At 42.7% G+C, this 16,400-nt stretch overlaps 1 protein-coding gene across 4 annotated transcripts in view; it reads left to right on the top strand.

Moving 5' to 3' along the window:
• Nucleotides 1-13,115, top strand: part of LOC143830708 (serine protease inhibitor A3N-like) — a 173,415-nt gene extending 160,300 nt beyond the window's left edge. The window contains exons 1-6 of one of the 4 annotated variants that reach the window (XM_077323580.1): nucleotides 441-518; nucleotides 1,458-1,643; nucleotides 1,944-2,081; nucleotides 7,209-7,479; nucleotides 8,844-8,976; nucleotides 10,700-13,115. In XM_077323580.1, the coding sequence (XP_077179695.1) occupies nucleotides 1,484-1,643; nucleotides 1,944-2,081; nucleotides 7,209-7,479; nucleotides 8,844-8,976; nucleotides 10,700-10,885 (888 nt within the window). In that variant the 5' untranslated portion in view covers nucleotides 441-518; nucleotides 1,458-1,483 and the 3' untranslated portion in view covers nucleotides 10,886-13,115. The other 3 variants (XM_077323578.1, XM_077323577.1, XM_077323579.1) reach the window with 3 other exon arrangements.
• Nucleotides 13,116-16,400: the final 3,285 nt, after the last annotated feature.

Genomic DNA, 16,400 nt, shown 5'->3' with positions numbered 1-16,400 from the left:
GCAGAAATTATACGGGGCCACAGCCAGATCACAACAGATTTGGGTAGCAGGGGGTAGGATCTGGTGTGGACATCCATTATTCCCCCTAAAGCGACATGAAAATAAATATGGTTGGCTTTGTTTTTCCATGACAATACGTTTTTATTGGCATGAAACATTTGAGTGGACTTTTATCATGTACTGCATGCAGAGTCTTCATCTTGTCAGAAACAAAGACACCAGCCTCACGCATGAGAAGAAATCCCGGAGTAGACTCCCTCATTCAGATTCTGTGGGTGGTTTTGGAGCTGTTCTCCCTTGGCACCATTCAAATGATATTTTATATCGAGAACTAAAAGCAAAGCCAACAAGTACAAATTATGGCTCCAGGACCATTGCATCAGGTTTGCTCCTCCACCCCTTTGCCCTGTTTAATGGATAACAATTTTTAGTGGGCATTGTACATGCCTGGTTTATAAATGACAAAGCAAGGAGACATTCAGTCCAGTTAAATGCCAGTAGCTTCAGGAGTGTTTGTTGTAAGTATGAGATGATGTTTTCTCTGTCATTGTTCTGCTGACCCACCTCTACCATAGTGGCTTAAGGTCAGTAGGACCTAATCAAACTCAATGTTATGCTTGGTTTGAGTGTATCAGTCTGGCTTTCCTCTTTTATTCTGCAAAGTGGGCAATCTAACATGGAGAATCTCAGTGATTGTATTTGCATGGGAATTTATCCTCCTTCCAGCAGTCTACCAAAGTGGAGGCTCAGAAGATTCACAGAAAATGGTGATATGCTGAATAGGAGGTCCCGGTACCACCATTGCACCATATGTTGTCTGGATGGGGTAGTGTTTCTCTTCCATGGTGTGAAAATAACGAGGAGAACGACTTCAACTCTCCAGTAGCAGAGCGACTGGACACCAACAGAAGTTGGTGGCATAACGATGATCATAACAGAAGTGCAAGGCAGCCTCACTTGTCAAGAGCAAGGAAGCTTTTGGAGAAGAAGAGACCACATGCCTGCCTGTAGGCTCAGAGTCCAGCTTCTCCAACAAGAATGAGCCGATTATGGAATAGTTTCATAGTTGGGAAGACAATTTTAGAATGATGATTCCTATTTTGAAATATGACCTTTATTCTGAATTAGAATTTCATCAGCCAGCGTGGTGTAGTGGTTCAGAGTGGCACCCTCTAATCTGGACCTGGGTGTGATTTCCCACTCCTTCACATGCAGCCAGCTGGTTGACCCTGGGGCAGTCATAGTCCTGTTAGAGCTGTTCTCTTAAAGCTCTCTTAGCCTCACCTACCTTGCAGGGTGTCTGTTGTGAGGAGAGGAACGGAAGGTTGTTGCAAGCCACTTTGAGACTCTTCTTCTGTTGCAACTCCAGCATTTACAAGTGTAAAATGTTGTATTTACCTAGTTTTAATGATATTTTAATTGCTTAACATTATTTTACATATTTCTTCTTTCCATAGATTGATTACAAATCCCAAAGAAGGCCATGACCTACCTTTTCTTATTATTGATTGGTCTGCAGTTCCACTGTTATCACTTACAAGATATCCAAGAGTGTAGAATTGGGGACGATGTCATGTCCATGATAATCAATTCTAATGCTGATTTTGCATTTCGTTTGTACAAAGAAATGTCCTCCACTCAAGGTGACAAAAACATTTTGTTCTCTCCCCTGGGCATCTCTGTAGCCTTTGCCATACTCTCCCTTGGGGCATCATCTGAAACCCAAAGACAGATTTACAGAGGACTAGCCTTTGATCTTTCACAGATTGAGGGCAATGAGATACATGAAGGATTTTGTGATCTTATCTACAAGCTTAACCTTCCAAGAGAGGGAACACAGGTGAAAACAGGGAATGCTTTGTTCTTTGAAAAGTCATTGGAAGTAGGACGTACTTTTCTTAAAAATGTCAGAAACTTCTATTACACAGAAGACTTTTTTACAGACTTCCAGGATTCCACAAGAGCAAAACAGCAGATCAATGATTATTTAACAACCAAAACCTCTGGGAAAACAGTCAACATAGTCAAGGACCTCAGTGAACAAACCTCCATGGTCCTTGTGAATTACATTTTCTTCAAAGGTAAGTTGGAGATCTAGAAATGTCAAAAACTATGGAAGGCAGCTAAAACGAAGCAATGATAGCAACGAAGGGGAAGGGACTGCTGGTCTGAAATCCATCATGTTAAGGTTGGTGTGGCCCCTTGGATTGCTCCAGGTGGCTCAGGCAGGGTCAGCGTGCTCCTGACAGTCCAGCCAGAAGAAAGGAGGAACATGTGGATGCCAGTAGGAAGGTGGTGGCAGGGTCAGAAGGCAGCCAGGAGCTAAGGAAAGAAGGAGATGAGACAGGAAGGCATCATCAGACTGGAGGGAGCTGCTTCATCAGACTGGAGAGAGGTGAGTAGTGGGGTACCTCAGGGCTTGGTGCTCGGCCCGGTACTTTTTAACATATTTATTAATGATCTAGATGAGGGGGTGGAGGGACTACTCATCAAGTTTGCAGATGACACCAAATTGGGAGGACTGGCAAATACTCCGGAAGATAGAGACAGAGTTCAGCGAGATCTGAACACAATGGGAAAATGAGAACAAGATGCAATTTAATAAAGATAAATGTAAAGTTCTGCATCTGGGTCAGAAAAATGAAAAGCATGCCTACTGGATGGGGGATACGCTTCTAGGTAACACTGTGTGTGTCAACGAGACCTTGGGGTACTTGTGGATTGTAAACTAAACATGAGCAGGCAGTGTGATGCAGCAGTAAAAAAGGTGAATGCCATTTTGGGCTGTATCAACAGGGGCATCACATCAAAATCACAAGATGTCATAGTCCCATTGTATATGGCACTGGTCAGACCACAGCTGGAGTACTGTGTGCAGTTCTGGAGGCCTCACTTCAAGAAAGACGTAGATAAAATTGAAAGGGTACAGAGGAGAGCGACGAGGATGATCTGGTGCCAAGGGACCAAGCCCTATGAAGATAGGTTGAGGGACTTGGGAATGTTCAGCCTGGAGAAAAGCAGGTTGAGAGGGGACATGGTAGCCCTCTTTAAGTATTTGAAAGGTTGTTACTTGGAGGAGGGGAGGATGCTGTTCCCATTGGCTGCAGAGGAAAGGACGCGCAGTAAAGGGTTTAAACTACAAATACAACGATATAGGCTAGATATCAGGGAAAAAAATTTCACAGTCAGAGTAGTTCAGCAGTGGAATATGCTGCCTAAGGAGGTGGTGAACTCCCCCTCACTGGCAGTCTTCAAGCAAAGGTTGGATACACGCTTTTCTTGGATGCTTTAGGATGCTTTGGGCTGATCCTGCGTAGAGCAGGGGGTTGGACTAGATGGCCTGTGTGGCCCCTTCCAACTCTATGATTCTACGATTCTATTCTATGATCATGATGGTTCAGACTGAGTGTTGCTTTGCCTAGCCAGGAGACCCAGTGGCCTGGCAGAGGCAGCAAAGCAGAGGCAGCCAGAGGATATTACACAAACTTGTGTTGGTGGGTGAGACTCAGCACCATCAAAAAAGACAACCAAGCCCTCAGCTAGAGGAGGGAACCAAGGAGTTTAGAAGGGGCAAGGCAGCATGGGATGGAATTAATGATTAAGGGCAGACAGTCACAGCAGAAATGCCGAGCCCTAGAAACCCTGAAAAGGCATGCAGAGACCAGAGCTGAGAAACAACCTGGCCGAACGCCATGTAGGTGTGCAGGAAAAGGACTGAAAGGCTGCCCAGAGACACCTGGTGGCTGCATTGATTTTGGCACCTAGTGTATTATGAGTGATAAGGGCAAGGCGGTATCTAGGGCAACTGGTCTCCAGCCCACAGTCAGTCACCCAGTCTGAAGCCACAGGCAACAGTTGGGTTACGATGTGTCTATGGCTAAATTAAACTAATTAGTCTTTCGACGTGTCGTCCCCATTCATTGCCTGCCTGCTTACCCTCTTCAGCACTTGGGTCATTCTAATAACTCCAAAGCTGTAAGTCTCCGTGAGTGGGTTTTTCTCCTGCCTCAGCCCTGTCTTTCCAAATCCTTTGCTCCATTTAAACCTGGTCCTGCGCCCCTGTCATAACAGCTACTGCTGCTCTCCCTTCCCAGACAAGGCAGGCATGAATGGCAGGAGGAATTTGATGTTTTTCTTTTTACCACACCTGGGTGGGCAGAGCCGTGGGTGGTGCAGGCCATGCCTAACATGGGGCCCTCAGCAGCAGCCCTCATTGCCTATTGGCTAACACCTGTCCCAGCCTTCAGTTGTCATCGTGAGGAAGGATTGTAAGAGTTTTCTGGTCCAAATGCCATTTGTTGGTTGTGTACTGATTTTAGCTATGTTGTGTAGTGATTTTCATAGGGTCACCACTTACTTACTTGCTTACTTACTTACTTACTTACTTCTTACTATTTATTTATTTATTTATTTATTTATTTATTCATTCCCCGCCACTTTCGAGTCGGCTCATGGTGGGTTACAAAGTTGGAAGTGAGTGGTTGGAACAACTCACAAAAGTTGGAATTGAGTAGACACCATTCAATATACACAAGCATTGGTTTTTTTTAACTGTGCACATCAAGGTCTCATTAGAGACGTGATACATGAATCACACTGGGAGAACGAGGAGAAGCAGACATATGGCAACAGCAATGGCACAAACCATCCCTTCCCAACTGCTGTTTTTGTTGTGGAAAGCAGAAAGGGAGGGAAGGCGGAAGCCCCTCCTGCCACTGTGCCATGCCCTGCAGTCACTTTGGTCCCCAAAATGCTATTCTGATGAAGAGTCAGATAAGTGGACTTATGTTTCACAGCTCCCATAATGAGACTTCTAGTTGTGTTCTGTTTTTAACCTGGGCACTCATAATTCCTGTGTCTTTGCCACTTTTGCTGTTATACTAGCTAATGTGAGATTGCAGAAAGATAATGGAGGATAACATTTTGAGAAGAAGAGAAGAAGAAGATAACATTTTAAATAAATCTACAGCATCATCTCAAGAAGTCAAAACCTACCCAACATCAGAAGTACTTGATTCTAATGAGTAGTGATGAAGGCTAATAGTTGGGATTCCTCCTACAATGCTCAGTCACCAGAGATTATCATCTGATAGAGGATCTGCCAAAAAAATCACTTCAGAGTGTAGTATTAAACAAGTAGCTGGGATGTTCTGTAACAAAATTATTTAGAAACAGGCTTTAATAAAAACAAAGAGAGTCCGGGCAATAATATCACATATAGTGTGTACTATTTGTTGCTGTATGTGTGATCCTGTCTTGCAAATTCCACTTCATTGAACATGTCAAGTCAATGCAATCACTTTGACCGTTTATGCACTGAAGGTTTCATGCTGAGCTACAGGTTGGAGTTTTAGTCGTGGCAGGTTGCCCCACCTCTTCCTGCACCCATATGGGGGAGCATTTGGCCTGGAGCACCTCATCCACCCCCTATTTGTGCTCCTGCGCAGGAGCTGGGGCAGTGAAGTTCCCAGTGCATAAACGGTCTCCGTTTCAACTTTTTCCTGCTTGGTGTCTGATTTCTGATTTTTACTCAATGAACCCAGAAAGACACTGTGGACTTGAGGCCATGTACAATAGTGAACCACCTGATGGTAACTCCTATGGCCTTCCCTCCATAGTGATGGGCATCCAGTCCCCCGTATCATTGCTTGGCCCCACTGCCTTCACATGGGCAGCAGTGGGGGGCCAACCCTGATAGCTGCCAGTCCTTCATCCCACTTCCAGTTGGCAGAGACAAATGGGGGGACCTGTGGTCCAAGGCAGCCAACACTTCCACCACCATCCTCAGTACAGGGCACTGGGGTGGACATTTCTCTGCTGAGGCATGGAGCTCAGGCTGGTGGATTGCAGGAGTAGGGAGGACAGTCCATGGATATATTTTGTAATAGAGGACTGGCCTACCAATGCAGTGCATGGTCAGGGGCAAAAAAGCCAGCAGAACTTTTCTGCATGAAAACACTCTGTCTTTGGGGCAAATAAAAGGGAAGAATTGCAGTACAACCACTCTTTTAAAAACCTGGAAAACATCATGCAAAATGCTTGCTGAACTCAGAAGGGTAGAAAATCAGTAAAGAACAGCAGCAACAACAAAGATCTGCTTGGAAAGTGGGTTGGAATGCATGGTGAACCAGTTGGAAAACAACAGTGCATTAAAGGCCTATATTATGGTTTCTGTTAAGCAACCACTCTTCCCCCTTCTGTGGAAACTGTTCTTTTCTTGCTCAAATATAATGAACTTAAAATTAAATTGGTTGTGGCTAAATATGTATCAATCCAAATAGGATATATAGAGATATATAGAGATTTCGCCCAAATAGGATATATAGGTACAGATATATCAGGGTACAGAGGAGAGTGACGAGGATAATCTCGGGCCAAGGGACCAAGCCCTATGAAGATAGGTTGAGGGACTTGGGAATGTTCAGCCTGGAGAAAAGGAGGTTGAGAGGGGACATGATAGCCCTCTAAGTATTTGAAAGGTTGTCACTTGGAGGAGGGCAGGATGCTGTTCCCGTTGGCAGCAGAGGAAAGGACGTGCAGTAATGGGTTTAAACTACAAGTACAACGATATAGGCTGGATATCAGGGGGAAAAATTTCACAGTCAGAGTAGTTCAGCAGTGGAATAGGCTGCCTAAGGAGGTGGTGAGCTCCCCCTCACTGGCAGTCTTCAAGCAAAGGTTGGATACATACTTTTCTTGGATGTTTTAGGATGCTTTGGGCTGATCCTGCGTTGAGCAGGGGCGTGGACTAGATGGCCTGTATGGCCCCTTCCAACTCTATGATTCTATAGAGATTTTCTGCTGCTCAAGGTTTTATATTTATGAGCTTCTAGGGTTGAAGGGCAAGGATGCCCCATACTATTGATCGTACTGATTTATGGAATTCTATCTCATGAATAATTTTATAAAAATCTATTAAGTTCTCATGTAATGATCTTCCATTCATACACCTTGTTCATAAAATTATGTCTGTCTTTTGATTATTGCTACCTGTTCTGCTTTGATTGCCTCTTTCATTTTTTCTCCATCTCAATAGCACCTCTGCTATGATCTTGCAAGTATGGATTTTCCATCCATTGGTCCTATTTACAGGATTTTATTCATCTTTTGCAACTTTATTGGACTCTGTCCTCTTTGCATCTCCACATTCACATGTTTTGCTGAAGGAATATTTATAAAGTTCTCTTGGGTCTTATTTTCCCCCTCAGGTGACTGGAAATTGAGATTCCATCCCAAACTAACATATGAAGGAGATTTTTTGTCATATGGGAACACATATGTTAAATTAAGTATGATGAAGAAAACATCGTCATACGGATATTTCCATGATGAAGATCTGTCTTGCACGGTAGTACGAATACCTTATACAGACAATGCTGAAGCATGGTTCATCCTGCCAGACGAAGGGAAACTAAATGATGTAGTGAGTTCTTTGGAGAAAGAAGATCTGGATAACTGGCGTGGTTCTTTTGAATATAGGTAAGCAAATTATCTGGGTTCTTTTCCAATACTGCTTCTATCAAATTCATTATTTTTAATATGAAAAGGCATCTAATTTAAATTAATATTAAGCATACAATAACAATACTAGTTCATACTAACTGCACTTTAAAATGTGTTATATGAGTATTTTCTCTTATCTTAGTTGCTGTCTATATTAAATTTTACATTAACATGATGAAATGAATTCCACTGTCTTCTGTATCAGCTTCATACATATCCTACATAGCAAACACAATTTTCTGAATTGTCTGCCAAACAGTAATTAAATGATCTGTGACTATTTCCTTTCAATATTTTAAGTATGTCTGGACCTCCCATCATAATTCTTTATGTATATCCAGAAGGGATATACAATGGGCAAGTTCAAAAGGCAAAACTAAATCAATTAGGATTCAGTCAAAACAGTTCAAACAAATACCAAAAACCCATGGCTGCTTTGGTTCATATCTTTTCCTTGCATCTCCCTAATCTTAACAGTGTTCTAGCTCCAGTGTGGAAGAGGATCCTCAGCCAAAGAATAACCCAACCCTGGCTCTGGACAAAACAGTCTGCTAGAATTTATTCCCATGACCTTCCAGTTACTTTTGAATAAAGTTAAGACAAGAAATACATAGTCAGGAGACGCAGAAGTGATGCAGAAGTTGAATGACATTTATTCCACGCAGAGCTCAATTCATCAGGAATTCTCTGTCCCATGAAGATATCTGAGATGCCTTCACCAACATCAACAATATCTCATATTTCCCTGTGTTCAGCAAAAAGTGTGCAAAAGAGCTTAGTAGAGACTTTAGTGTTATCAGTGAATGTAATGCCTTGCCCTCTCTGACTCTTTCATTCCCAATTTGGGCACTCCTGCCTGCCTGCCTGCCAGCAAATGCAAGCAAATAATTTGCCTCTGTCATCGCATGAAAGGCAGTTACCAGGTGGGGCAGCATAGCACATCCTCTGATTCTTTGGCTGAGGTTCCTCTTCCACTGTTCTCCAGTTTGTTGGGGGAAGGCTGATTGCTCTTGGATGTCTCCAGTGAAGTCCAAGATCCAAATGTGATGTATGGAAGACACATGAGGGAAGGGGTGGATGAAGTGCACTGCCCCAAATTACATGGAGACAGGTAGTGATATCTTCTACTCAATAAAGGAACAAAAAAATACACTGTTTTTTGTTAGAAATGATAAAAGTTAAAGAATCTAATACCAAACATCAAGTAAACAAACAATCTGACACTAATACACAGAAGTAAAACACCACAATAAAAAAAACTAACAATCCCATTTACAGTTCGTATGTTGTCTAAATAAAATGATCATTCTGTGTGTTTTTGTTTGTTTGTTTGTTAACAGAGACATTGATTTAAGGATTCCAAAATTTTCTATTTCTGCATCTACTGATGTCACAGACCTGTTGCAGAGTCTCGGTGTGACAAATGCTGATCTGTCTGAGATTACAAGAGATCACGATCTAAGGTTCTCTCAGGTAAGTATGTGCAGGTGCATGGGTTCGGCACTAGACGTTGTTCAGCACACCTCATCATGTGCCTCTTAAAGATTTCTTGAGGTAATTTGACAAAATTATCTAGGCCAGGAGTAGTCAACCCGTGGTCCTCCAGATGTCCATGGACTACAATTCCCATGAAGCCCCTGCAAGCATTTGCTGGCAGGGGCTTCATGGGAATTGTAGTCCATGGACATCTGGAGGACCACAGGTTGACTACCCCTGATCTAGGCCATGTGCAGAAGTAACTCACTATCCTTGACTGCCATCAATCAATTAAACAGGAATTGATCAGTTGATGAGATCCAAGTATGACACTTCATTGGTTTGTCCCAATTTAAAATATTTACTTCCTGCCTTTCTGGTCATATAAGGTAGTTTACAAAGAACAAACTGATGCAATGCAACAACCATCTAATCAGCCCTTGAAGCCTGTTCCCTCCTAAATCCCCCCCTCCTCAGGCTCAACAACATAAAAGTCCAGGAATTTCTTGAACTGAATTTGACAAGTTAAAAGGGTCTAGTAGCTGATGGTGTGAAAGACTAGGTTCTGGGACCCTAAATAGCTGCTGCTGTTCAGATCAATGGAAACATCCAGTCAAAGCAAAGGAATCCATCCTCAGCCTCCATGGGAAGAGGCACTTACATGGGTGTGAATATTTGGGGTTCTGGAGTGTCCCCCTGGCCTTTAACTGGCTGAATCATGGCCTTGATATGGATCATTTGAATGCAGCAAATGGGAGGTTTGGCTCCAATGAGCCTTAAAAGTCCCTGAATCAGCCATGATTCAGGTATTTTTGGCTTATCTGAACCAAACCATCCATATGTATTTGAAACTAATATTTTGAAAGAGTTTACAACAGGAGTCATTCATTGAAGGAATTCCATTCTGTTGACAGAACACTTCAAATCTGGGTGAGCTCCTCTCTGGTTACTTAATAAATATAGTCAAAGCTCTAAGATTTTATATTATTGTAAACAATGAATATATATGTACAGGTTAGAAGGACATTGCCCAGCATGAAACTATGTATTTTATTTATTTTATTTATTTGGATTTTTACACCGCCCATTCTTTACAGCTCTGGGCTGTTTACATGGAACATTATGAAATTTTACATGGAACATTATGAAATTATACATGGAACATTATAATAATTTAATCTATAACATACAGTTTCAATACAACATCATAACAACCAAGTAACAATTTATAACACAACATAAATAACAACAACACTGGGGAGATCACTGGGGCCCAGCAGATGTTCTCAGTCGGTCGGCCTCAAGCGAATGCCTGGTGGAAGAGCTCCCTTTTGCAGGCCCTGCGGAACTGTGGAAGTTCAGGCAGGGCTCTGATCTCTTCAGGGAGCTCGTTCCACAAGGTGGGGGCCAGGACCGAAAAGCCTCTGGCCCTTGTTGAGGTCCGCCGTGCTTCTTTGGGGCCAGGGATCCACAGCCAGTTGGAGGTGGCGGAGCGCAAGGCGCTTTTTGGGGAATAGGTAGGGAAGCGGTCTCTGAAGTACACCGGGCCCAAACTGCTAGGTATTTCCAAGGAAAACACTGATAGTTTCTCCATCATTCTGGCTGTAAGACTAAATGGGCCATTTACTGAGTCACCTGAATCTTCTTGATCATCTCACTTCTCATTTGAAAATGCAAATGCAAGCTCACCTCAAAATAAATGCCTATTCTTTTGCTACAGGCTTTTCATGAAGCTGTGCTAGATCTTCATGAAGATCATACTTTATTGGATCAGCCTGGAGCGGGTGTGTTCCGTGGAGCACAACTTCTCATCGAATTCAATAGACCTTTCTTGATAGTAACTCTTGATACTTCAACAGGAACCATTTTGTTAATGGGGAAAATTCTCAACCCAAACGAAGAATAACATCGCCAGCCGGAGGGTGATAACTACAGCTTTTTAAGGGTGCAGGCATCAGCTGAGCCCCAGTGTTCCTGTAATAAAATTACGTTCAAGCATTGCACTCTTGGAAGCTGACTTCCTATATATGACTAACCTATGTATGACTAACCAGGATAAATAGCTCAGATTAGCTTGATCTGATCAGATTCATGATTGTTTTGGTTAGGCCTCAGAGGGAAGATTAACAAGGAAGACTCTGAGTCCTATGCAGAGGCAATGGCAAACTGCAGTGATAGCTATGATGTCACCAATCTTTTTTGGCAAACCAAGAATTCAAGCGTTTTTCAACTGCAAGTGAACTTTCATCTTAGACAGTTGACATAGTTATATTTACATTGTTTTTAGTTCAGTTTTAGTGCAGTTTAAGAGTTGAGATTGGACATATGATATGGTTCTATCAGACTCACATGTTCATACTGATTTGCTCTTTTACCTTTATGCTGATAAGCCTATATTTAGTTACCAACAACCAGGGCCATTTCGCACGGCTTCAAAGTAGCACAATGGTTGCTATTTGGAAACGCTACTAATTTGCCATAACCCACGACGTCGCAGACAATCTGCAACAATCCTGAAACCAATCAGCAAAAAGCGCTTCGTTGTGGCGCTTTCAGGGGAATCCAGAAAAGTGGATTCACCCTCCGGATAGCGATACACTCCTGCAACCAATCTGCAACAGTAGCGCTAAAGACCTGTGCGTTACCATTGTTGCTGGTTCTTCAAAGTCCCTCCCCCTGGCTCTCTCCTCCAAACTTCCGGCGAAGCGATCGCCATTTTTTTTTCTCCGAGCGAGCGGGGATAAACGCACCGGCGAGCCTCTTTCTGTTTAGAGGCTTCCCTGGCTTCAGTCCTTCACCTTTAGTCACTAAGCACAAACCACTGAAAAGCCCGTTTGCTGAAATAAAGTCCCTTTATTTTTTACAAATAAATTCAGCCGAAAATCGGGCCCGTGAGAGGGGGGGGGATTTTTTTTTTATCACTCGAGGCAGTGTGCAAACGATCATACAATCAAACGACAGCTCACATTAGGCAGCTGGATGGGTCTCTCCGTAGCAACGAATCTACCTAGATTCGTTGCTATGGGTCGTTTTTTTTTTTTTAAACCTTTCTTAAAGGGAAAGGGGCTGTTTGGGAGCATGCTAACGGCTGCCCATTGGCTGCTTGACGGCCAGGGGCGGGACGAGCTTGGCAATAGCGCTTCCTTTCTAGCGCTTTCTGCCGAGACCGGAAGCCTGTGGGAAACGCTAAAAAACGCAACTGATTCCACTACAAAGGCAGGTATGCATAACGACGAATTCCACTATTTTAAATGGCGATTTTTCATTCCGCAAACAATTTGCAACAAAGATCCCTGTGCGAAAAGGCCCCCAGTTGTCATGATTATTACAGAACAAATTTAGAGAATGATATTTTTCTGTAAGTATTCACTCTTGTAACAATCAAATCACATTTCTCTGGATGGAAGTCTCAGAAAAAGACTACTTAGGCCTTCTTGGTGGGTATTTGGGACTATTTGATAATCCCTAAAAGCGGTGACATCATGCGATCAGACTCGTTAGAAAATTCATTAATGCTCGGCATGTTCAGAGGCAAAAGGAAACATGGTCGCCAAAGGATACGCTGGCTTGACACGATCAAAGGCGATACAGGGATGACCATGAACCAACTGAATGAAGCGGTCATTGACAGAGAGGAATGGAGAAAGCTTTCTTATAGAATCACTGAGGGTTGGACATGACTGAAGGGATAACATCATCAAAAGCAGTGAGATAGAAAGTAGAACCTGGTTTGCTTTTTAGAATAATCACTTGCTATAATCTGATTAAGCAACACTAGGCACTTTGATAATTTTAGCATTTATCATCACCGTACCTGTGGGGTTCACTTTTTCCTGTCTGTATTTTTTTCCGTCTTGCTCAATAAAAAGAATATATTCTCAGCTCCCTAAAAGACAAAGGTATTCTCTCTGCTTTTTTGGTTACATTTGAATGAACTGAACTCACAACCTTACTCATTTGTATTATCAGAGTTGAAGGCTGTTAATCACCCTCCAATATCTAAATCCCAGAGACCTGTTCTGCTAAAGAGTCTTGCCCAGGCAAAGCCTTTAAAAGTATGTTGAGCAAGTCCTCTAATTGGATGCAAAAGGGATTCACTCATTATAAATTATCCCACATCCCAGGATGAGATAAATGAAGTGCCAGTGTTTAAGAATTATATTTCTTAATATAATTCTTCAAAGCTTCAAAGCCCGTTCCTAAGAACGGGCCTTGAAAGGGCTCCTCCTCCTGGCCCCCAGCTGGCCCCTGGCCAGCTTTGCTGGTTGCATCCTGATTGGCCCTATTCCAACTTGGACAGTCGGACACATCCCACCCCCCAGGCTGATTCACAAATATATAGAGGAACCATGGATAAGGATGTTATGCGAATAAGAACACTAATCAAAGGCACATACTAATCTCCTTTGTGGGTTCCGGTTTTGATAGGTTAAAAGAGACTGCCTCTGAGTATCCCTGGCTTTTTGTTATCCCTGTCAATTACCTGAGAGGGATTGTTCCATTCCCTCAAAGCTGTAGCTAATCCCGGGATGTGAGGAAAAAATGCTCTTTGCTTGGAAGAGAGGGAAGAACATAAAAAATTATTTCAGGCACCAGTTTTACCCCTAAAAGGGAAACACTCTTTATAGGGTGTTTTAAATTATTTATTGTTAAATTTCTATATTACCCACTCCCGGACTGGCCAGCTCGTGGCTGAGAAGTAACTAAACATTCAAATACGTTTCACAGGCATTGAACTTTTACAGGGTGGAGCTTGTGGAAGAATATACATCACTAAACGGCTACTTCAAAGAGAAATAGAATGCATCTTTAAACTAAATAGTTTTCATCCCTTTGCTTTGAATAATGCAATAGATTACATGTGTTTTTGTAAGGATATGGGAGAACAGCATAATCTCAATTGTAACTACTCCAAGGGCACGATATGCATCTTTAAATTTATTAATTTACACCCTGGGGTTTTGAATACTGTGATAGATTTCACCTGTTTCTGATAACACTATCAGGGAACAGTGAAATTGGATTAATGACTAATTATCTCCTAAAGGTTTATCAGTTGAATTTGCAATTGTCATTTTCTGGGTCACATTTTATTTGCATTGCACTAAGGTGAACTGGATATTAGTAGATAAGTTATCACATCTTTAAAATGGAGAAATGAAAAAAAGATTTAATATTTAAAAATGTATAGTATCTAATTATTGATTTATATAATATAAAATTTCTTTTGCAGACCTAGTAGAGAGAATATTTGGAAAATATATGGAATAAAGAATGTACTTCATTTTAATTTGTAAAATGTAGATGTTTATGAAATAGTATGATCTCCTGTTTGTTTCTTACTATGCATACAAATCATATATTGTCATTAGTTGATTTTTTCTGTATATATATTTATTAGATTGTTATCATATCAAAACCACTTTGATGTTGAAAAACAGGTATAAAAATTGGCACAGGTATCAAATCATAAGCTTTTTTTCAAATGATTTTATTTATAACTTTCAGTATATTATTTGGAATGAGCCTCTTGTGGCGCAGAGTGGTAAGGCAGCCGTCTGACAGCTTTGCCCATGAGGCTGGGAGTTCAATCCCAGCAGCCGGCTCAAGGTTGACTCAGCCTTCCATCCTTCCGAGGTCGGTAAAATGAGTACCCAGCTTGCTGGGGGGTAAACAGTAATGACTGGGGAAGGCACTGGCAAACCACCCCGTATTGAGTCTGCCATGAAAACGCTGGAGGGCGTCACCCCAAGGGTCAGACATGACCCGGTGCTTGCACAGGAGATACCTTTACCTTTACCTTTATATTATTTGGAATGTATAATTAATGAATATGTGGGAGCCCCCACCCCCCCCGGCCCAAATGCATATGAATGGTAGCTCCTGCCCATGTCACCCCTTGCTGAGGGGGGTGGGCAGCTGTAGCAGCAGGACTGAGCAGAGATGGCCTTTGCAAGATGGATGCTAGAACCTTGGCCTAGAGTCCAGTGACCACCAAAGGGATGACAGGGCTAGATTGGCATTCATGGAAGTGGCATATAGTTAGTCCCAGAGAATTCTGGGGCACAGTTTGCAAGTCCCAAAGGCCCCCAACTAGGTTACGGAGCAGCCCTTCCCCTGATGGCCTGACCTCAGCAGCTGTGAGCTGGGAAGGATGATTCCCCCTGAGTGCTGCTCCTGGCTCTGTTCTGGGGGTGGGGAAGCAGACAGAAAGCATAAATGAAGGGGGCATTAGTGAGGGGAAGGACAGGGACTCTGGATTTTTCCTTTCACCGCCAACTGAAGGAGTCCCAATGTTCTTGCTGCCTCATCATGAGTTTTCTACCAAACTCTCAGTTCCTGCTTTCATTTGCACAGCTTCGATGTATACCATGGAGCTGGTATAGGATGGGATGGAGAGGCCATTTGGGGAGTGATCTCGGCAATGGTATTTGAAAGCCAGGCATGCCAATCTTCCACTAACACATCGACTGAGTTGCCAGGAGGTATCAGATCCTGCAGAGCATGCTAAAACCTACTGGATCCATAAGTCTCCTTGGGAAAGCACAAATCTGCTCTCCACCTATACAGGTAAGGAGTAGGGTATCAATCCAAGCCTTAAGGGCAAAGTGGTCTGACTATGTTAGGCAGACATTACAACAAAAAGGTGGCCAGACTAATGGTCCTGCTGCCAGATCAGGGTCCTTTTGCCCCATGCACACAGAATTTTACATGTCCACATCATGCCTACCTCATAGGGCCAGCCCAGAGCCTTACGCCATACTTTGAGAGTCATTTCCAGGATCCGCTCCCACAGTCTCCTCAAGAACTGCTGATACATTGCTTATAGAAGGCTCATTGTTTACAGAATAGAATGTACACTCCTTTATCTTAGACCTTGATGCAGAGGAGGCAAAAGTTGCTTGACCCAATCTTAACATAAATATCTTTCCTAATCTCTAAATTTTTGAGACGTAGCGGGCAAAGACAGGCCTCCCTCCCTCTCATAGACACTTTCCCAATAAGGGCACAATCAATAAGAAGATTATAATAATTTCTTTAAAAATCACTCCATCAAGACCCTCTATTATGTCCAGGTAATTACCTGGACTTTCTTAAGAAAGACAGCAGTAACTGTTAGGTTAGGACTAATATGCAATGGGAACTGACTACATATTTTTTGAGATAATATCAGACTATACTATGGTCTGAGGAAGATCACAGACCAGTGGAAATGGAGGTTGCAGGATGGCGGATTAAAGGTCACCTAACGGCAGAAATAGAACCAGCAAGCAGCTTACTCCTTTTGTGGAGAAAAGTACTGCACACAAAGTCTTTATCATGCCAGAAACAAAAACACAGGCCTCGCCCATGAGAAGAAAGTCCCAAGTAGACTCCCTGATTCAGATTCAACAGGTGGTTTGGGAAGTATACAACCTTTG

Source organism: Paroedura picta, chromosome 2, assembly GCF_049243985.1.
Source record: "Paroedura picta isolate Pp20150507F chromosome 2, Ppicta_v3.0, whole genome shotgun sequence".
Classification (NCBI taxonomy): Eukaryota; Metazoa; Chordata; class Lepidosauria; order Squamata; family Gekkonidae; genus Paroedura; species Paroedura picta.
This window is presented reverse-complemented; position numbering and strand designations above follow the sequence as displayed.